This window comes from Microcaecilia unicolor, chromosome 2, assembly GCF_901765095.1.
Source record: "Microcaecilia unicolor chromosome 2, aMicUni1.1, whole genome shotgun sequence".
Lineage (NCBI taxonomy): Eukaryota > Metazoa > Chordata > Amphibia > Gymnophiona > Siphonopidae > Microcaecilia > Microcaecilia unicolor.
This window is the reverse complement of record NC_044032.1, coordinates 296,607,200-296,629,567: the sequence shown is the minus strand read 5'-3', so window position 1 is coordinate 296,629,567 and position 22,368 is coordinate 296,607,200. Positions and strand designations below refer to the sequence as shown.

Genomic DNA, 22,368 nt, shown 5'->3' with positions numbered 1-22,368 from the left:
CTAGGTGGACTAAATAAAATTTCTTTGTCCCAGAGCAACATAAGCTTTCACTGATATGAAGAAGACTGTGTTTAAGAATATTTTTGTGTATATATTCATGTTAAGCTTTTTCCTTAATGTTACTTTTTTTGGGATCTCCTTATCCTTAATTGAGCATTCCCTTACTTTGTGGTCTAAGGAGGACTGAGTCTTTTTCTTATTCAATTGGTTCAATTGATGCATGTTACTATGTTATTTAGTCTTATTTTCTAGAGCAAGTGGACACTTGTGTGATGATTTGTAAAAACTGCAATAAATAAAAAAATTTAAACCCCCCCCCCACACCGAAAACCAACTGTGTCCTTCAATAATCCATCCTCACTCCATTACTATTAATCTTTTGTCTTTCATCTCTAATTACTCATTCAATTCGCCGGTTGCAGTCCATACTGTTATGCCGATGATATTCAAATATTATGCTATTCAAATCTCTCAAAACCTCTCTTTACTTGTGCTTTCTCTGCATAAAGGATGAGAGAGAGGAGGAGAAAAGAAAGACAAGAGAAAAGGAAAGAGAGGGGAATGCAAATGAAAATAAGAGCAAATTTTTCTTTTTCTCTCTCTTCTCGTATGTTCCCTCTTTCTGAATTTTTTGTTAACTGCTTCGATACTTCTTTGAGATTAGTGGTATATCAAATGTCTGTAAATAAATGAAAAAGGTTAAAAAAAGGGCGACCAAAATGATTAATGGGATGTAACTCCTTTCATATGAGAAAAGATGTTAGGGTTCTTCAGCTTGGAGAAGAGATGGCTGATGAGGGATATGATAGAGGTCTACAAAATCCTGAGTGGATTAGAAAGGGTAAACATGAATGGATTGTTTATGCCTTCAAAAAGTACAAAGACTAGGGGACACATCATAAAGTTACATAGTAATACCTCTAAAACAAATAGGAAAAATATTATTTCCCTCAATAGTTAAGCTTTGGAACTTATTGCCAGAGAATGTGGCAAAACCAGTTAGTATATCTGGGTTAAAAAAAAAAAAAAGATCTGGAAAAGTTCCTGGAGGAAAAGTCCATAAACTGCTATCAGGATAGATTCAGGGAAAGCCACTGTTTATCCCTGGGGTTGGAAGCATGGAATCTTGTTGCTCTCTGGGATTCTGCCAAGTACTTGTGACCTGGACTGGCCACTGATGGCAGCAGTATACTGGGCTAGATGTTCTTACGACTTAACAGAGAAAGGGAGAGTTCACAAGCAATTTTCCATTGAAAACTGTCACAAATATTTGCACCTATTTTCTGCACGCTTAAAATTTTATGAAAAGTTACATACAAATTTGAATTAAAATCTGTCAGGTCAATATTTCATACCATTTATGTGGATTACAGCACCGGGATATTCAGAGGTTCTATCTAGATAGTGCTTCTGAACATTCTTACAGACTGCCTCTACACTATGCAGATTCTGCTGAGCTGGAGGATAGGAATTATTAGGAAAGGGATGCAAAATAAGACTAAGAATATTATGATGAGACCTCACCTTGAGTATTGCGTTCAATTCTGGTTGCCTTATCTCAAAAAAGATATAGTGGAATTAGAAAAGAATCAAAGAAGAGTGACCAAAATGATAAAGGGAATGGAAAACCTCTCATGTGAGGAAAGGCTAAAGTGGTAAGGGCTATTCAGCTTGGAAAAGAGACAGCTGAGGGAATATGTTTCAGGTCTATAAAATCCTGAGTGGTGTAGAATGGCTAAAAGTAAATCGACTTTTCACTCTTTCAAAAAAGTATGAAGACCAGGGGACACTCAATGAAATTAAATGAAAATGCTTTTAAAACAAATAGGAGGAAATTATTTTTTTCAAAGAATACTCTAGAACTCAATGCTGGAGAATGTGGTATGTGGTAACAGTGGTTAGCATATCTGGGTTTAAAAAAGGTTTGGACAATTTCCTGGAGGAAAAGTCCATAGTCTGCTATTGAGATGGACATGGAAGAAGCAACTGCTTGCCCTGGGATTGGCAGCATGGAATGTTGCTACTAATTGGGTTTCTGCCAGGTACTCTTGACCCGGGTTGGCCACTACTGGAAGCAGGATATTGGGCTAGATAGACCATTGGTCTGACGCAGTATGGCTATTCTTATGTTTTTATGCTCCACCATGGCAGCTCAAACGTTGCCAGGCTGGAGGTAGAACTTCTCTACTATGTTCCTTTAGGACTCCTCTACACGCTTCTACTAATTGAGTTTCTGCCAGGTACTGTTGGAAGCAGGATACTGGGCTAGATGGACCATTGGTCTGATCCAGAATGGCTATTCTTATGTTGATCTTACTCATATAGAGATGTTCCTATTAGATAAACCTGTTCTTAAAAAAACTAAAAATTCTCTCTTTGGTTGTCAGACAGGAGTCAATTCTGTAATTGCATGCGTAACATTTTGGAATGTCCCTGATACGCCCATGCCCTTCCGATGGTCACACCCCTTTTGAGATGAACGTTATGGGAGTTGGGTGCCCTGCTTTATAGAATAGCGCACAGCCAGATGTCCATAGAAATTTTAATGGGTGCCAATTAACAACAGCAACCAATTACTGATGGCTTACAGCTCGTTATTCAATTAATTTTTGTGCACATATATGGGTGCCATGTACAGAATCCGGGGGAATATGATTTACATGGTATCCAGAAAAAACGAGAACTCCAAGCTTAACTGGCAAAAAACAGTTGCTATTCCTATCAATGTTACTCGTGAAGATTTAGCAGAGGCGCAATTTCCATTTCATGGGGAGGTGAGGTCACCAGATATTTAGGGGTCCAATTACCACTTTCTCTGGATAAACTGTATGAAGCTAATATTAAACTATAAATAACTTTTACCACCCCCTTCTCTTGGTATGTGGCATTTTAAGATTCAATTCTCTGTGTGAATTCGAGAGAAATACAGTCGACACAACCTGCGACACCTCAAGCTTGGGCCGCCATCTTAACACCTCCCATAATCCCTTATTTATTTTTCTTCCTTTTCATAAAAATATTTCAGATTCAAGAAACTCTATAGGCATGACAATTTGTACATATGGCGAAGTAATTCAACACAAACATACCTAAATCTCCACTACCCAAGTTGCAAAAGACTCAAATACAAATCAATTTTTGCATCCAGCTTTTCATACATAAGCACACAACTATGGAATGCACTACCAAAAGCCGTGAAAACAACGTATGACCACCTAAACTTCTGGAAATCACAAAAACTAACCTGTTTAAAAAGGCATACCCTACCGACCCAACTTAAATGCCTGAACCCTGCAACACAACGAAACCAAATAATAACTCTTCCTCTCCACGATTCCCTAATGTGTCTGTTACACATGAACCTTATTCTACCACAATATCACTTTGTTTTTTGTTCATACAGGAATTGGCGAACGCCTTTACGGTACTATGTAAGCCACATTGAGCTTACAAATAGGTGGGAAAATATGGGATACAAATGTAACAAATAAATAAAATAAATCATTTACAGAAATTTTAGTCAATAAGTACATAAATTTACTGTACCTCCAAAATCTGGTCACCAGCCCAGAGTCTTCCATCTTTGGATGCTGCTCCCTCTTCATATACCTCATGAATAATGATTGCTCCCTGGAATTGCCCAACAAAACAAATTGCAACATTACACACTATGGCACTCATTTTCAAAAGAGAAAAAGTCTCAAAAACAACAACACATCAGATGGACATTTTCAAAGGAAAATATCCAAATTAATGATTTTCAAAACTCAGACTTGAGAAGGTTTTCTCTGCAGTTCATCAAAATCGAAAGAGGGCATGTTTCGTGCAGGCCAAGAATTTGGACGTTTTTCAGGGATAATGGAACAAGATAAAAATGTAAAGGGCAAAAATTGGGACATTTTTATCTAGACCTGTTTCAATCATGACTAAGGCCCAGATGCATCAACCAAACGTAAAAGAAGCAAAAACGTAAAAGCTGTTACCGAATTTTAAAAAACGAACAATGCTCCAAAAAAACAAGTCGCACATGTTCGGTGCGGTATTGTAAAGTACTATGCATCAATCTGGTGGAATCCCCGTCGGTAATCGGCCCCTAAAGCATGCACAGAGCAGCCAAGCGTTATGCTGGCTGCTCTGCACATGTCACAAATGTCAAAAAACAAACAAACAAACAAAAAAAACCCACAAACACGTGAATCGGGAGGGGGCAAAGGCGCTTGTCAGGAGCGTCCTGTATGGACGGCCTTGCCCCCCCCCACCCGTGGTCGCTGCTGCTGCTCCCCGCGTCCTCCCCAGCATTAAATAAAAACACAAAACAAAACTCAAAGCTTTAGGAGCCCTGGCCCCCTTTCCTTCCTGTCTCTAAACTCTTTCTCCACACAGCTCCGCCTCCCTCCGCCCCGCCCCCCCTGAGGTCGTCGTCGCCGCGCCCCCCCCCCACCGGGCCCCCCCTGCATTACCGGGCACGTGCAGCGCCTCTCACCTCTGTATGAAGGCGCTGCACGGGCAAGAAGACCATCAGATCCCTGCAGTCTTCAGGACGTCTTTCTCCTTCGTCTTCCCTGACCTGGGCCCGCCCCCGTCTGACGTAGGTTTCTTACGTCAGACGGGGGCGGGGTCAGGTCAGAGAAGGAGAGAGACGTCCTGAAGACTGCAGCAATCTGATGGTCTTCTTGCCCGTGCAGCGCCTTCATACAGAGGTGAGAGGCGCTGCACGGGTCCGGTAATGCGGGGGGGGGGGGGGGGGCCCGGGGGGGGGGGGAGCGACTGCGACGATCTCAGGGGGGGCGGAGGATGGCGGGGGCGGAGCTGTGTACAGAAAGAAAGAGTTGAGAGACAGGAAGGGAGGGGGTCCGGGGCTCTTAAAGCTTTGATTTTTGTTTTCTTTATTTAATGCTGGTGGAGGAAGCGGGGAGCAGCAGCGGCGACCACGGGCGGGGGGCAAGGCCGTCCATAAAGGACGCTCCTGACGAGCGCCTTTGCCCCCTCCTGAACCTTTTTTTTCACTTTTATAGTGATGCAGGGGGAGCGGGGAGCAGCAGCGACCTTGGGCGTCAATAAAAGACGCTCCTGACGCGCGATTTCGCCCCCTCACTTTTTTTTTTGTTTTTTACATTAAAGTTTTTAGTCGGATAGCCCTAACGACAGCTTTCGTTAGCTTTCGGCAGTTTTCCTACGTTAGGGTAGTCGGAAAACTCGTTTCAATGGGGTTTCTACACAATTTGCTCATCTGCATTCCGCTTTTGTTTTCTGCTACCGTGGTCGGAAAATGGCCTTTAATGCATGCCACGGTTCAAAAATTCTTCTTTAAAGGGTTGTTAAAGGGTCATTAAAGTTTAGTGCATCTGGGTCTAAGTCACAAAAAGGTGAATTAACTGACCATTGGAGGGACTAAGGCATGACCCCCCCCCCTCTGTGGCTACCAACCTCCCTCCCACCCCCAAAAAATGTGACATTGACAGTACATTTGAGGCTCTGTGATAGCTTCATATACTATGGATACTCCTATTAGAGCAACAAGCTGGTACCAGGAGTAGGTTACTGGTCAGTGCAGTGGACTGCAGAGAAAGGGACTCAGGCCCATATCCCACTCTAACTAGTACACTTATGGTCGAAATTGTGAGCCGTCCAAATCCCACAAAATACCAACTGTACCTAGAGATAGGAGACAACTGCAGACTTGAGGACTTTTGTAGTGGTGAAAACTACAGTAGGATTGTAGGTGTTCCCGGAGGGCTCACAATACAAAATAAGGGTGTTAAGGTGGGATTTTCTCCTGGTTCCCTGTATGTGAAGTCCACTGCACTGACCACTAGGCTGCCCCTATGATCTGCTGGGATGTCCCTGTGGCCAGTTTACTAGGAATGGTGGCACACAATCATACCTATGACTTGTTTTTCTGCATTTTTCTCTAGGACTTTTTATTTATTTATTTTAAACAGTACCTAAAAAATACATACTGAGCACAAAAATGTCTGGAAAATAGCGATTTTTGAAACAAACAAACAAACAAACAAAAAAAGACTTTTTCCGTTCAGAAATTGCTATCTTCAGGATGAGAATTTTAGACATTTTCAGCAAAACATCATAAGTACATAACTATTGCACCTCTTGTTAGGCTGGGGCTGCTGTGAAGGGACCCATGAAGACCTAACACTCATGTAAAAAAAAAAAAAGAAGTTGCGTGTCCCAAATGCTCGTCAGGGACGTCCTTGCCTACATGGACAACCTTCAGGGACATCCCTGATGAGCACTTGGCTTTCTTTTATGGGGGGGGGGGGGGGGTGGGGGGGGGGGAGATGTCCATAAAGGACGTGCATAGGCACAGCTCGTCTTTTTATATATATATATATATATATATATATATATATATATATATATATATATAAAACGATGGAGTACAGAATGCAAGTGAGCTACACGAGCAACTCATTTGCATTCCTATTCCTTGATGCATGCCTGTTCCTTACCGATTCGCTAAGGGAATCGGTAAGGGAAGGGCTCTAACGATTGTTTAGTGAACCTAGCCCTAGGAGTAAGCCAGTAAAATAAAATTATTTATCTGTAATGGATGTTTACTCTGTAGGCAGCAGGATTACTGATGCAGAAGTGGGTGGTGTCTTTCCATGGCAAAAGGATGGAACAGCTCTCTCAAAAGTCACAATTAATGTAAATGTATGAGCATGTGCAGTCCTTTCCATCTGTAGCAGTCCTCAGAGTCTAGCCAGATTATCTAAAGCTTAACACAAACTACTGAGAATGTGGAAGAGACTAGCTTCCTGATTAATTCTGCTATCTACGGAGCACACTTATAATACATAAGCAGCTTGGCTTTCGCAGCTTGGCTTTCTCACTTATAATACATAAGAAGCTTGGCTTTCTCAATTGACAAGTGGTAGTTCCGCCCCGAGTGTGTGCCATTTCCAGGGGAAAAAGAAAACCCCTGGAAATGGCTGTAAGGGTTACAGCAGGAGCCCTTATCGCCACCTCAAAGGGTGGCTGTAAGGGTTCTTCACTGCATGGCCATGGGGTAGGAGCTCTCTTATCGCATGGCCATGTTTGTCTGGGGGCTTTTTACTTGCGTTATAAAGGGCCCTGGTGTGTAGGAAAAACAGCCCCAGCCAACAGAGCAGGGCCCTTTCTCCTGCAGCTTGGTAAAAGGACCTCTCAATTTGTCATTCTTTTCTCTGACGACGTTAATAAAAGAGTTGAACAATAAAAAAAAAAAAGACAAATTTTAACAAAATAAATGTTTTGTTTTCACATCCATTAGGCTGAATGGAAAATAAAAAATCAAAACAGAGGCACAGAGGAGAATGCATATGCTCAGAACTTCACACTATAATACTGTCCACTTATGTGCCCAATCCAATCCTGCTTGCCAATAGAAAGTTTGAATTGGGGGTGGGGGGGTGTCATTTTACTAAGCTTCGATAAGAACTAATGCGGGCTTACAGCAGTTTAAAAGGGTTTACTGAGGGATGCCCTGAGGTGTCCATGGTAAATTCCAAATGCACGCATATTACCAACTTGCTTTTTTTTTTTTTTGGCTGAGGGCAGCATATCTGGGGGGGGGGGGGGTGGAGAGTAGGCATTTATGCGTTAATCAGATAGTGGTTCGGCACTGCCACACACTGATTAGCACAAGATTAGCAAGTGTGCCCTTACCGTCTACAAAATAGATAGAGGTAAAGGCTCATGTGCTAATTTTTGTTAATGGCCACGTGGTAAAAGGCAACATTACCACATGACCATTAATTGAGAAAATAGAAAATCGGCCATTTTCCGGCTACAGTAATCAATAGAAATCAAACAAAATTAAAACATGGAAAAGAAAATAAGATGATACCTTTTTTATTGGACATAACTTAATACATTTCTTGATTAGCTTTCGAAGGTTGCCCTTCTTCGTCAGATCAGAAATAAGCAAATGTGGTAGCTGACAGTGTATATAACAGTCTCTCATAGTCAGTCTTGCAGGGTGGGTACAGTACCCGCAGGGTACTAGCAGGGTGGGTATTACCGGCTACAGTAGAAATGGTCTTAGTGTGCGGGAAAGACCTACATAAAGGCATGCTAAAGCCACAGCTATATGTATGGACCCTTTGGACTTCAATAAAACACAAAGAGGATTACAATCAATATATATAAATGGCAAGTGTCGTACTCACTCGCAAATGCGCAGTAGAGACCCTCTCTGCCCCGCCCCCGCGTCAATACGTGATGACGAGGGCGGAACAGAGAGTGTCTCTACTGCGCATTTGCGAGGGACACCGCCGTCGCTAATGCTCCCCCCCACCTGGAGTCGTTGCCACCACCCACCTTCCACCCGGTCAGGCCCTCGCTCCGCTATTGAAACAGCGAGGGCACGCAGCACACAGCTCTGCTGAGCTGCCGTCGGCCTTCCTTCTTCTTCTTCTGCCTGTGTCCCGCCCTCGACGACGTTACGTCACACGAGGGCGGGACACAGGCAGAGAAGAAGGAAGGCCACGGCAGCTCAGCAGTAGAGTTGTGTGCTGCGTGCCCTCGCTGTTTCAGTAGCGGAGCGAGGGCCCGACTGGGTGGAAGGTGGGTGGCGGCTGCGGCGACTCCGGGTGGGGGGGGGGGGGACGAACTTGGAGGGGGAGCGGCAGCGGTGAACTCGGCGGCGTGGTGGGGGCCTTTCAACCCCCCCTCCTATACTAGCCTGTTTTTACGGGCTGAATGGCTAGTTATAAGAATAAAGCAGCCATTAAACAGAAACAAAATAAATACAATAATGAAAATAAGAAAAAAATACCAGCATAATTTGAAGCAATTATGCCTTTGGACCCTCTTAACCAATGGCTTCCACAGAAAGTATTATCTAACAGATCTGGCTAAGTAGTACTTAAGTCTCCAGCAGTAGTAAATTACACAGATTTGGTACAAAAAAAAGCAAACAGGAAATATCTAATTTCTAGCAAAGATATCTGCAAAGATTTCAGCACTTACCATAGCACATAGCTACAGAATAAATCTGGCATTAATGTACCTTAAGTAATAATCTTGTAAATCATGATTCTGTACCTTTGGCCAACAACCACAAACAAACAAAACAAGTGGAACATGTATTTTTGAAACCAGAAAAGATTCTTTCTTCAGATATTAGAAGAATGCTAAAAGAAATAAGCTTTTATATTTAGAATTTGCTGTGGGACATAATTGTCATAAAAGAGGTCACCAGGAGGTGTTAGGTAGAGTTTGGATTAACCTCAAATACAATCCGCAAAAGATTTCTTGCTGAGGAAGAGTTATTATGAACAGGTAGTTAACAACTTATCAGGATATGTAAAAGAAAACAGCTTATTCTACATTATGAAATATTTTGATAAGTAAATAGTAAAATGGGTAAAAGGGGCAATCAGGGAAGACAAAGTCATAGCAGAGAGATTAAATGAATTCTTTACTCCAGTCTTCACCGAGGAAGATTTAGGAGAGATACTTTTGCCAGAAATGGTATTCAAAGCTGACGAGTTGGAGAAGCTGAATGAAATCTCTATAAACCTGGAGGATGTAATGGGGCAATTTGACAAACTGAAGAGTAGTAAATCTCCTGGACCGGATGGGTATCCACCCCAGAGAACTGACAGAATTGAAAAATGAACTTGTGGAACTATTGTTAGTAATAAGTAATTTATCTTTAAAATAGAGCGTGGTACTGGAAGATTGGAAAGTGGAGAATGTAACGCCGATTTTTAAAAAAGGTTCCAGAGGAGATCCGGGAAATTATAGAGCGGTGAGCCTGACATCAGTGCCGGGCAAATTGGTAGAGACTATTATAAAGAACAAAATTACAGCACATATTCAAAACCATGGATTAATGAGACAAAGAGGGGTATAATTGAATGGGGCGCCCAAGATTTCCTGAGGATGTCCTCGCAGGCCGTCCCGGTGAAGGGGCGGGGAACGTATTATCGAAACAAGATGGGCGTCCATCTTTCGTTCGATAATACGGTCGTGGACGCCCAATCTCAACATTTAGGTCGACCTTAGAGATTGTTGTCCCCGGTTTTCGGCGATAATGGAAACCAAGGACGCCTATCTCAGAAACGACCAAATGCAAGCCCTTTGGTCGTGGGAGGAGCCAGCATAGTGCACTGGTCCCCCTCACATGCCAGGACACCAACCGGGCACCCTAGGGGGCACTGCAGTGGACTTCAGAAAAAGTTCCCAGGTGCATAGCTCCCTTACCTTGGGTGCTGAGCCCCCCAAAACCCCACTCCCCACAACTGTACAACACTACCATAGCCCTAAGGGATGAAGGGGGCACCTACATGTGGGTAAAGTGGGTTTCTGGTGGATTTTGAAGGGTTCACATTTACCACCACAAGTATAACAGGTGGGGGTGGGGGGGGTGGGCCTGGGTCCGCCTGCCTGAAGTGCACTGCACCCACTAAAAGTGCTCCAGGGACCTGCATACTGCTGTCAGGGAGCTGGGTATGACATTTGAGGCTGGCAAAAAATATTTTTAAAGTTTTTTTTTTTTTTTAAGGGTGGGAGGAGGTTAGTGACCACTGGGGGAGTAATGGGAGGTCATCCTTGATTCCCTTCCATGGTCATCTGGTCATTTAGGGTACATTTTTGTGGCTTGGTTGTAAAAACAAAAAGGACCAAGTAAAGTCGGCCAAGTGTTCGTCAGGGACGCCCTTCTATTTTCCATTATTGGCCGAGGACACCCATGTGTTAAGCACGCCCAGTCCCGCCTTCGCTATGCTTCCGACACACCACCGGGAACTTTGGTCATCCCCACGACGGAAAGCAGTTGAGGGCGCCTAAAATCGGCTTTCGATTATGCCGATTTGGACGACCCTGGGAGAAGGACACCCATCTCCCGATTTGTGTCGAAAGATGGGCGCCCTTCTCCTTTTGAAAAAAAAGCCTGAAAGCCACATGGATTTAGTGAAAGAAAATTGTGCATCACCAATCTATTACATTTCTTTGAAGGGGTGAATAAACATTTGGATAAAGGTGAGCTGGTTGATATTGTATATCTCGATTTTCAAAAGGCATTTGACAAAGTACCTCATGAAAGACTCCAGAGGAAATTGGAGAGTCATGGGATGGGGAGGTAGTGCCCTACTGTGGATTAAAAACTGGGTTAAAGATAGAAAACAGAAAGTAGGGTTAAAATGGTCAGTATTCTCAACGGAGAAGGGTAGTTAGTGGGGTTCCCCAGGGGTCTGTGCTGGGACCGCTGCTTTTCAACATATTTATAAATGACCTAGAGAATAGGAGTAACTAGTGAGGTAATTAAATTTGCTGATGACACAAAGTTATTCAAAGTTAAGTCCCAAGAGGATTGTGAAAAAGAAGACCTTATGAGACTGGGCGTCTAAATGACGTTTAATGTGAGCAAGTTCAAAGTGATGCATGTGGGAAAGAGGAACCCGAATTATAGCTACGTAATGCAAGGTTCCATGTTAGGAGTCACTGACCAAGAAAGGGATCTAGGTGTATTCATTGATGATCCGTTGAAACCTTCTGCTCAGTCTGCTGTGGTGGCTAAGAAGGCAAAGAGAATGTTAGGTAATATTAGGAAGGAATGGAAAACAAAAATGAGGACGTTATAATGCCTTTGTGTCGCTCCATGTGCGACCCGCACCTCGAATACTGTGTTCAATTCTAGTCACTGCATCTAAAAAAAGATATAGTGGAATTAGAAAAGATGCAGAGCAGGGCGATGAAAATGATAAAGGGGATGTGATGACTTCCCTATGAGGAAAGGCTAAAGTGGTTAGGCCTCTTCTGCTTGGAGAAAAGACGGCTGAGGGGAGATATGATAGCGGTCCATAAAATAATGAGTGGAGTGGAAAGGGTAGACATGAAGCATCTGTTTACTCTTTCCAAAAATACTAGGTCTAGGGGGCATTCGATGAAGCTACAAAGTAGTAAATTTAAAAAGAATCAGAGAAATGTTTTCTTCACTTAACGTGTAATTAAACTCTGGAATTCATTGCCAGAGAATGTGGTAAAGATGGTTAGCTTAGCGGAGTTTAAAAAAGGTTTGGAAAGCTTCCTAAAGGAAAACTCCATAGACCATTATTAAATGGACTTGGGGAAAATCCACTATTTCTGGGATAAGCAGTATAAAATGTTTTGTACTTTTTTGGGATCTTGAAAGGTATTTGTGACCTGGATTGACCACTGTTGGAAACAGGATACTGGAACGATGGACCTCCAGTCTGTCTCAGTATGGCAATACTTATGTTAGTACTTGCTATATGATACCCACTCTGTTCCAATGAAACAATTTACTTTGCGACCATTATAAAATTTTTGACAGTATTATCCTTCCATTTCCTTAAACTACAGGAATGGCAAGACTCTGTTTTACCTACCTTGTACTTGAATCATGAGTGACACCACAATTGACAGGAACCAATTCCCTCTAAAGATTATAATATAATTAGTGGTTCTCGCCTTATCATGGTCGCTTTCCAGAATGCAGGAGACGTGCAGATAAGCAGCATAAAGAATTTTTAAACTAATGACTTGTCAATAAAATATTTGATATAGAAGGATTGTCAGACACACATGAAATGCCAATATTTTAGTACTGTGTTCTGTGCTGATATGGGACATCAATATGGCACAACAAACTCACCAGCAAAGTGTCTGCACCCCCAACAATACTCAGTCCAAGCCCTGTGCGCCCCTTGGAAATGTCAATGGTTGTCTCACATCCTGGAATAACTGGACAAGTAGCTGGATCTGAGGTTATAGTGGCAGGGGTTGATGATCTGCTTGCACCTGAAATCATAAAACATACAACATAAATGGTAACCTAGAGATATGGTTCCTAGAAACACAAAATGGAATATATCAGAGTATTACTGACATGCTGATATAGCCGGTACCTGTTTAAGCTCACTAAAGAGGTTTTGCATTTCTGAAGATTATTGATAAAGATGAAAGCAGCAATGACACAAACAACAGGGGGCACAGATATCAATGTAGGCCATCGTTATGATGCGCTATTTTACCACGGGTCCCATTTTATGAAATGAGACCTAGTTACTAATAACTCAGATTAATAATAAGATAACAAGTCTTAATAGTATCCCACATTGGTAACTTCCCCCCCCCCAAAAAAAAAAAAAAAACAGCACTACAACTTGGTCTTCTAAGCTAAATTGAGTATAATGTATAACATAGGAGATTTCTTTTTTCTCCCTTAATGTAATTAAAGATAAGGTAATTACAGTCTTACTTTCGACTGGTTCAGCTTCAGGGAACGATGCTACAGCAGGCTGCTGACTATTCTTCCTCTCCATTTTGGTGGTGCCAAATGAGTGTGCTGAGGGAAGGGGTTTCTCGATATCTGGTTCAACTGCACTGACTGTCAGCTTTACAGTATTCTTTGCTTTTATCAACAGATTGATAACCTGATGAATAACGTATTATAAGCTCATCAATAAAGAAGATATGAACTGCACTGGTCGATATTCAAAATGATTTAACTGGCCAGAAACAGCCTCTGACCAGTTAAAATTGCTTATTTGGGGCTATCTGTTAATTTTCAGCAGCACTTAAGTGTTTATCGCCACTGAAAATTAGCGATTAACTCCTAAATGAAAGCTGGCTACTTTGGGGGTGTTCAAAGGGTAACAGCATAAATGGGACCACATAAAGCAGTTATATATTTATGCGGCAACCCATGGTTGGTTAAGTTCTGAACACTGATTTAACCATCTATGTGTAAGCCAGCGCCATTCAATGCCAAATCCCGAACACGGATCAGCACTGAATTTCAGCAGTGATCAGCAAAATACTCACTGCCGCAGGCTGAATATTTACCCTGCAGTTTTTTTTTTTTTTTAACCATAGCAACTTTCAAAATCAAACCAATGCAAAAGCTTTGTTGACATCCACAGAACAAACAAACTATACAAATCCTTTAGATTATACATTTATGCATATATTGGGTAACCTGGACAGCCCAAACCCTCTTACATATGTCAATTTACTTAATGAATGTGCAGCTGGAATATGAAGTTCACAGAATATGACTTTCCTTTAACTTTTATCAAATAATTGCATCACCATTACCTAACTAGTTTCAGCTACAAAATGATACATCTAACCTTGGCATGCCTGTGTTCACTGTTCAGGAACTGGGAATAGAAATAAACTGAGCAAACATGTAGGAAATAACAAAGCAGTCACACAGAAAATCAAGAAAACCAATTTTTACTTAGTGATATCTCCAGATGGTCAATTTATAGCCTTAAAGGAATAAACTGCATCAGATATTTGATTTACTAGTTAGAACTATTTCATTTTGTTTTGTATTCAGTTTCTAAGATGCCATTTGTTTACAGTGTTTGAAAGCTGCTCCTAATATGGTAAGAGATGCATTATTCAAGTTGTGAATGTTGGAAAGATTAATGAGCAATCTTTCTCAGGAGGATTTTAGATCTGTTCAAGTTATGATACCTCCTGAATTCGAATACTGTAATTCTCTGTTTCTAGGCTTACCTTTGAATTCTATGCAGTCTTTAAAACTTGTACAGAATGCAGCTGCATGCTTAAGAGTCTCTAGATATCATCATATTACCTCCCCCCCCCCACCAAGTTGGAGACCCTTCATTGGCTTCTGGTACAATTTCATGGGATGTTCAAAATTTTACTGTTAATACATAAAGTCCTTAAAAATGATGCTCCTCACTATTTAATATCTGTGCTAAGGATTTATACCTCTCCCCTGCAAACAAATCCTTAACTATACATATGTGCTTTCCATTTTCTCTCTGAAATTCTGACTCATGGGTCAGGAGATAGAAACGTACACCGAAAATCATTAGATACCTACACAGTCTGTGGAAAAGCTGTTAAACCAGTACCAGAATTTTTCAGTCCCAGGTACCAGGCAACCCAACGAGCAAACAACACAGGAGTGCATCAGAGACATCATGCAGGGAACCAGAGAAAAATAGGACATAAGTACATAAGTAGTGCCATACTGGGAAAGACCAAAGGTCCATCTAGCCCAGCATCCTGTCACCGACAGTGGCCAATCCAGGTCAAGGGCACCTGGCACGCTCCCCAAACGTAAAAACATTCCAGACAAGTTATACCTAAAAATGCGGAATTTTTCCAAGTCCATTTAATAGCGGTCTATGGACTTGTCCTTTAGGAATCTATCTAACCCCTTTTTAAACTCCGTCAAGCTAACCGCCCGTACCACGTTCTCCGGCAACGAATTCCAGAGTCTAATTACACGTTGGGTGAAGAAAAATTTTCTCCGATTCGTTTTAAATTTACCACACTGTAGCTTCAACTCATGCCCTCTAGTCCTAGTATTTTTGGATAGCGTGAACAGTCGCTTCACATCCACCCGATCCATTCCACTCATTATTTTATACACTTCTATCATATCTCCCCTCAGCCGTCTCTTCTCCAAGCTGAAAAGCCCTAGCCTTCTCAGCCTCTCTTCATAGGAAAGTCGTCCCATCCCCACTATCATTTTCGTCGCCCTTCGCTGTACCTTTTCCAATTCCACTATATCTTTTTTGAGATACGGAGACCAGTACTGAACACAATACTCCAGGTGCGGTCGCACCATGGAGCGATACAACGGCATTATAACATCCGCACACCTGGACTCCATACCCTTCCTAATAACACCCAACATTCTATTCGCTTTCCTAGCCGCAGCAGCACACTGAGCAGAAGGTTTCAGCGTATCATCGAAGACGACACCCAGATCCCTTTCTTGATCCGTAACTCCTAACGCGGAACCTTGCAAGACGTAGCTATAATTCGGGTTCCTCTTACCCACATGCATCACTTTGCACTTGTCAACATTGAACTTCATCTGCCACTTGCACGCCCATTCTCCCAGTCTCGCAAGGTCCTCCTGTAATCGTTCACATTCCTCCTGCGACTTGACGACCCTGAATAATTTTGTGTCATCGGCGAATTTAATTACCTCACTAGTTATTCCCATCTCTAGGTCTAGGACTGTCAACTTTCCGCATAAATCCATCACTGCAACACATTAAATTAACCCATTCTTTTCCAATCTCACAGGTGATTCTGCCTTTGAAGAGGTGCCTCCAAGGGCAATAAGCAGGAGTTCCTCAAGTCATCTGGTTGCACCCATAAAATAAAAGGTTTAGCTGATCCCAGAAGGTGAGCATCAGTGGTACCCTGAGCTAGGAATTCACTGGTTAGATCAAGGAACCTCAAATGAAGGAGATCAGCCGATTTCATAAGCCTCTTTAATGAAATGTGAAAACAAAGATAAATGATCAAAAAGCATTAATTGGTAATTAGAGGAGCCAAGAGAGTTGTGTTTTTTTTTTTTTTTTTTTTTTTTTTAAGTGTGAGATGTGGCTTTCAGAATTTATTCACACTTGTTCTTGTGGTATCCAGCTAAGTATGTTTACACCAACCCCAAACTTATCTAGTAATATTAATATATTATGGTTTTACCATGTCGAATGCACTAGACATGTCGAATTGGAGAGGGAGGATGTTTTTTGCCTATTGCTATTTCCTGCTTGAATTTGGCTAGGAGAGTGAGTAGTACTGTTTCTGTGCTGTGGAGGGGGTGAAAACCTGACTGTGATTCGTGTAATATTGAGAATTTGTTTATATAATCTGTAAATTGTTTGGCTACCATGCTTTCCATCAGCTTGACTGATAACGGAATGGATGCTACTAAACGGTAGTTAGTGATTTCATTTGTTTTTTTCTTGGTGTCTTTTGGTATTGGAATGAGTAGGATATTGCCATTTTCCTTAAGGAAGAGACCTTGCTGAAGCATGTAGTTTAGGTGGGATGTGAGGTCTACTATGAAGCGTCAGGGGCGGATTTCATTAGGTAGTTGGGACAGGTATCTAGTTTACAGTGAGTGTTGGAGAACCTGATGATCGCCTGTGCAACTGCATCAACGGTAAGGAGGGCGAATTTTAACCAGGTTCGGTCAGCCGGGTAATCTCCCGTGGTTGGGTCCAAATCATTAAGGAATATTTCAATGTCAGTGTTGTTCTGAGGTAGCGTGTTGCGTAGGTTTGCAATTTTTTCATTGTCTGCAGATGGGATGTCTGTATTCGATATAGTGACCAAGTTGGTGTCTAGGAGTTTGTTCACGAGTTGGTATAATTTCTTCGTGTCTTTGTAATCTGTCCCTATTTTAGTTTTATAGTATGATCTTTTGGTCTGCCTTATTGAGTATTTGTATTTTCTTTGTGATTGTTTCCATGTGTTGCGTGTGTGTTCGTCTTTTGTTTTTCTCCATGCTCGTTCGAGTTTTCTGAATCTAGGTCAGCTATTATAAGATGTGCTTGTTTCCTTATATTGCTAATAATGTCAGTGGAAATCAGTGTTCTCTGCCTCCATTGGCTGAGTGACATGACCCCATCTAGCAAGTTGATAAGGAAACATGTTAGCAAATAAGAGACATCAATAAAAATCACACAGACTGTCATTTAAAAACACGTTCATGATTTAGAGGAAGAGTAGCCTAATGGTTACTGCAGTGGGCTGAGAACCTGAGGAATTGGGTTCAATTCTCACTGCAGCTCCTTATGACTATGGGAAGTCACTTAACCCTTTATTGTTATTGCCCCAGGCACAAAAACAGATTTTGAGCCCCTTAGGGACAGAAAAAGTACCTGCATAGAATACGTAAATGCTTTGGCTGTACCATAGAAAGGCAGAATATCAAGTCAATGACCCTTAATTCGGCAACTTTCAAAGTGAGGATTTTGTTTAAGTCTACTTTTCAATAACTACAATTAGGAAACAAAATAAAGAATTACAGTAGGTTGGGATGTCTATAGCTTCAACAGGTAGAGAAAGGGCTGTTTAGGTTACTAGAACCTTTGAAGTAAATGACTACTTTGCCATACATCAGCACTCACCAATATTTTAGCAGCTGCGACCCTCATTCAAACAACCCCTGGTGAGCGCAGAAAAATTCTGTCCTGTATAGCACCCACCCAGGTTACGACCATAAGCATGGGTTTTATGGCCCACGGTTTGGAAAGCTCTGCTGTTCACAAAAGAAAAACATCTAATTTGCTAAGAGCAAAGTGTAATACATGTAAAGGGCAATTCAATTACTGGGCACTCACCCTTACACACCCCTTGCATGTATAAATGTTCAGAATACTAAAGCTAACATGTGTAAGAGCATATTTGCCCAGAAAAGTGCCAGCAGGGCATCTAAGTACTATTCTGTAACAGTGCATGTAAGTGGCATTGTGCAATAAATGTAAGGGGGGGTTCACATGGGCAGGATATCGGTGTGTCTCCCACTTACACATGTAACTTACAGAATACTGTAAGTTACACGCATCCCTGCTGGAATAACTATGGACAAATAAATGTAAAGCGCATTGAAATCGGGTTACGCTATATTCTATAACATAATCTGGGCACCTAGAAGCTATTATAGAACCGACTCTCAGCACTTGACATCGTGGCACCTAAGTGGAGGCACCCACTTACAGAATTGCTCCCGTGTGCAGAAAAGAGAACAAAATGTAAAAAAAAAAATAAATAAAGCAACATAAGGACAACAAATATCAATTTATATAAATCTGCAGAGTATGCATGTCTGGAAAGTGAAAGAGAAGTTAAATCTTGCCCCTGGAAGATGGTCTTATGCAAAATAATATTGCAAAACAAAATCTTTCAATACTAATGTAGGAGTTCCTAACTTCGCTTGCTGTCAAAATCTGTGCTGACTGTGTGCCATAATAACTATTTTCCTTATTCACCTTTTCTGTTGGATGGCCCAAAACACATTCATCATCCACTGCTAAGATTCGATCACCAACCTTGATTCGTCCATCCTATGAAAGCAATCAGAAAAAGCATTAAAACAAATACTATCCTGTTATAATACTTTCCTTTTACCAGGCCAGCATTTAGAAGTCTTACCTTTGCTGCTGCTCCATAGTCCGTTATATTTTTGATAAGTACTCCATTAACTGTATCCTCTTCACTAATTGCAATACCTAATCCATCTTGATCCTGTGTAATTAAGAGTAAGAGCATTTCTTTATAAAAGGGATTTTTGAAATTCTAGTTTTATATTGTAGGGTTAGCTGTGAGGTTATCTTCTGTTGTTTAGTAGAAGGGGATCTAGATTTTTTTTTAAAAGGAGCTTATCTGCTTGCTCTAGGGGGAAGCAAACTAATGATACAGAATTTCTGAGGTGTTAGTTCCCTCCTTCCACATCGGGCAAACCCACTCATCAATTACATAAGAATAGTCATAATGGGTCAGACCAATGGTCCACTTAGCTTAGTATCCTGTTTCCAACTGTGGCCAATCCATGTCACAAGGACCTGGCAGAAACCCAAATAATACAACAAAGAGAGAGTACAAAGCACAAGACAAAGTCCAAGTAGCAAAAAGAAAGCACCAAGAGCCTTCAGAAATTGGGACAAGAATCCTTTAATCACACAACTTAGGAAACAATCTTCAAACAATAACCCAATGGGCTGTGTTTTGGCGCACAGAGCCTGCGTCAGGGATCTCGAAGGTATAAGGACCGTGTATGGTGGTAAAACTTGCTCTTCTGCACGGTCATCAAAATGAAAACGCTGTCCCCCAGTGTTAGAGCAAATGAGTACCAACGTAAGCACTATCAAGCTAGATGAAAAGCATCGATAAAGGCTAAAAAAAAAAAAGAATATGAAGAAAAATTCGCCGAAGAGACAAAAACTCACAGTAACACCATTTTCAGGTACATCAGAAGCAGAAAGCCTGTAAAGGAATCCGCGGGAGCATCAGATCATGAAGGAGCAAAAGGGGTACTCGGGGAGGACAAGGCCATAGCTGAAACACTGAATGAATTCTTTGATTTTTTTTCTTTATGGAAGATGTGATCTACCTGTACCACAAATGGTTTTCAAAGGTGATGATGCGAGGAACTGAAAAAATCTCAGTGAACCTGGAAGACATACTGAGTCAAATACTGAGTCAAATTGACTGATGGTATATATACCCCAGGGTACTGAAGAACACATGAAACTGCTGATCTGCTGTTAGTGATATGTAACCTTTCGTTAAAATCATTCGTAGTACCTAAAGATTGGAGGGTGGCAAATGTAATGTCTTTTTTAAAATGGTTCCAGGGGTGCTTCAGGAAATTACAGAAGGGAAAGACTGACTTCAGTGTCGGGCAAAACAGTGGATATTATAAAGAATAAAATTAAGAAGCACATTGACAAACATAGATTAATGGGACAGCGTCAGAATGGATTTGGCCAAGGGAAGTCTTGCCTCTCAAATCTGCTTCATTGGTTTTCAACCAATTTCTAACATTCCATATCTGGCAAAAGTTGCAGAAAAACTAGTTCACAATTAATTACACCAGCATATTGAAAACAGTAATGTTCTACATCCATTTCAATCTGGTTTTCATCACCATCAAAGTACAGAGACTTTGCTAGCAGCAGTACATGATTTAATCCCCCAGGGTTCTATTCTTTCCCCAGCCCTTTTTAATATTTATTCAGGATCAAGGGTGTACCCACTTCTGTTATGCAGACGACATCAAAATTTTTGATTCTGATCTTTCATTCAAACCTCAAATTGATGAAGCTCTCTGGTCTGCTTTTTTTTCACTCTTCGCCAAATTTGTGCTGTGCGTCCTTTCCTGCCTTAGTCATTTCCCATTTAGATTACTGCAATGCTCTTTATGCCGGTCTCCCTTTACACTCTCTCAAGAATTACAGTTCAATCAACGGCCCTTAAACTATTTTACAATGCATGTAGATTTGAACAGGTTACACCTCCTTCTTCTTTCTGAACATTGGCTCCCTTTATCATCAGCTCAGATACAGTATAAAATCTTTATTCTTGTTTTTTTTTTTAAGTCCAAGCTTTTTTCCACCACTTCTTATGTTGCTGATTGTCTCATTCCATATATACCTTTACATTTCCTTCGTTCTGCTGACCATAATCTTTCACCCTCTCCTCCCCTACACAGATTTGTCTACCACTCGTGAGACCGCTTTCAGTTATCTAGGAAAAAACTTTGGAAAAACCTCCCATTTACCATCCGTAATCAACCTTCTCTCCCGACCTTTAAATGAGCCCTGAAGACCCCTTTGTTTTCCTTGTCCTTCCCCTCTCCTTCACAATGCTCAACTTTATTTTTCCATGGCTCTGTTTGCACCGTATATTGTATATTTTGTTATTTCAACTGCTGTTTTATGTAAATTTTATACCATGTAAACCGCTTTATGCCTTTGTGTTAGGCCATAGCGGAATATTAAGGCTGGTAATAAATAAAATAAATAAATGTGAATAAAGGTGAGCCGGTTGATATAGTGTATCTAGATTTTCAGAAACCTTTTCACAAAGTTCCTCATGAGAGACTCCTGAGAAAATTAAAACTAATTGGATAAAAGGCAATGTCCTTCTGTAGATTAGGAATTGATTACTGGAGAGAAAACAGAAGACAGGGTTAAATGGCCATTTTTCGAAATGTAGGAGGGTGAATAGTGGAGTGCCACAGGGATCTGTACTGGGACAGGTGCTATTTAACATATTTATAAATAATCTGGAAAATGGAATAAGTAAGGTGATTAAATTTGCAGATAACACAAAACTACTGAAAGATGTAAAAGAAAAACATGTGGATTGTGAAAAACCGCAGGAAGACCTTAGAAATACTGGAATACTGGTCATCCAAATGGCTGATGACATATAATGTGGGCAAATGCAAAGTTATGCAGATTGGGAAGAATAATCCGAATCATAGTTACCTGATCCTAGGGTCCACCTTACGAATCAGCACCCAAGAAAAAGATCTAGGTGTCATTCTAGACAATACACTGAAATTTTCTGGTCAGTGTGCGGCATCAGCCAAAAAAGCAAACAGAATGCTAGGAATTATTAGGAAAGGGATGCAAAATAAGACCAAGAATATTATAATGCCTCTGTATTGCTCCATGATGTGACTTCACCTTGAGTACTGTGCTGCCTTTATCTAAAAAAAAAAAAGGTATAGCGGAATTAGAAAAGGTTCAAAGAAGAGCATCCAAAAAGATAAAGGGGATGGAACTCCTATCATATGAGGAAAGGCTAAAGAAGTTAGGGCTCTTCAGCTTGGAAAAGAGAAGGCTGAGGGGAGATATGATTGAGGTCTACAAAATCCTAAGTGATGTAGAACGGGTACAAGTAAATCAAATTTTCACTCTTTCAAAAAGTACAAAGACCAGGGGACACAATGAAACTACATGGAAATACTTTTAAAATAAACCTGAGGAAATATTTTTTCACTCAAAGAACAGTTAAGCTCTGGAACTTCTTGGAGGACGTGGTAACAGCAGTTAGCGTATCTGGTTTTAGAAAAAGTTTTGGACAAGTTCCTGGAGG

At 41.2% G+C, this 22,368-nt stretch overlaps 1 protein-coding gene across 2 annotated transcripts in view; it reads right to left on the bottom strand.

Moving 5' to 3' along the window:
- Window positions 1–22,368, bottom strand: part of MPDZ (multiple PDZ domain crumbs cell polarity complex component) — a 571,809-nt gene that overhangs the window by 82,619 nt on the left and 466,822 nt on the right. For both annotated transcript variants that reach the window (XM_030194291.1, XM_030194292.1), the window contains 5 exons: window positions 18,916–19,008; window positions 18,753–18,827; window positions 13,232–13,406; window positions 12,626–12,771; window positions 3,547–3,630 (listed from right to left, as the gene is read on the bottom strand). In XM_030194291.1, coding sequence (XP_030050151.1) covers window positions 3,547–3,630; window positions 12,626–12,771; window positions 13,232–13,406; window positions 18,753–18,827; window positions 18,916–19,008 — 573 coding nt within the window. The remainder of the gene's footprint in view (window positions 1–3,546; window positions 3,631–12,625; window positions 12,772–13,231; window positions 13,407–18,752; window positions 18,828–18,915; window positions 19,009–22,368) is intronic.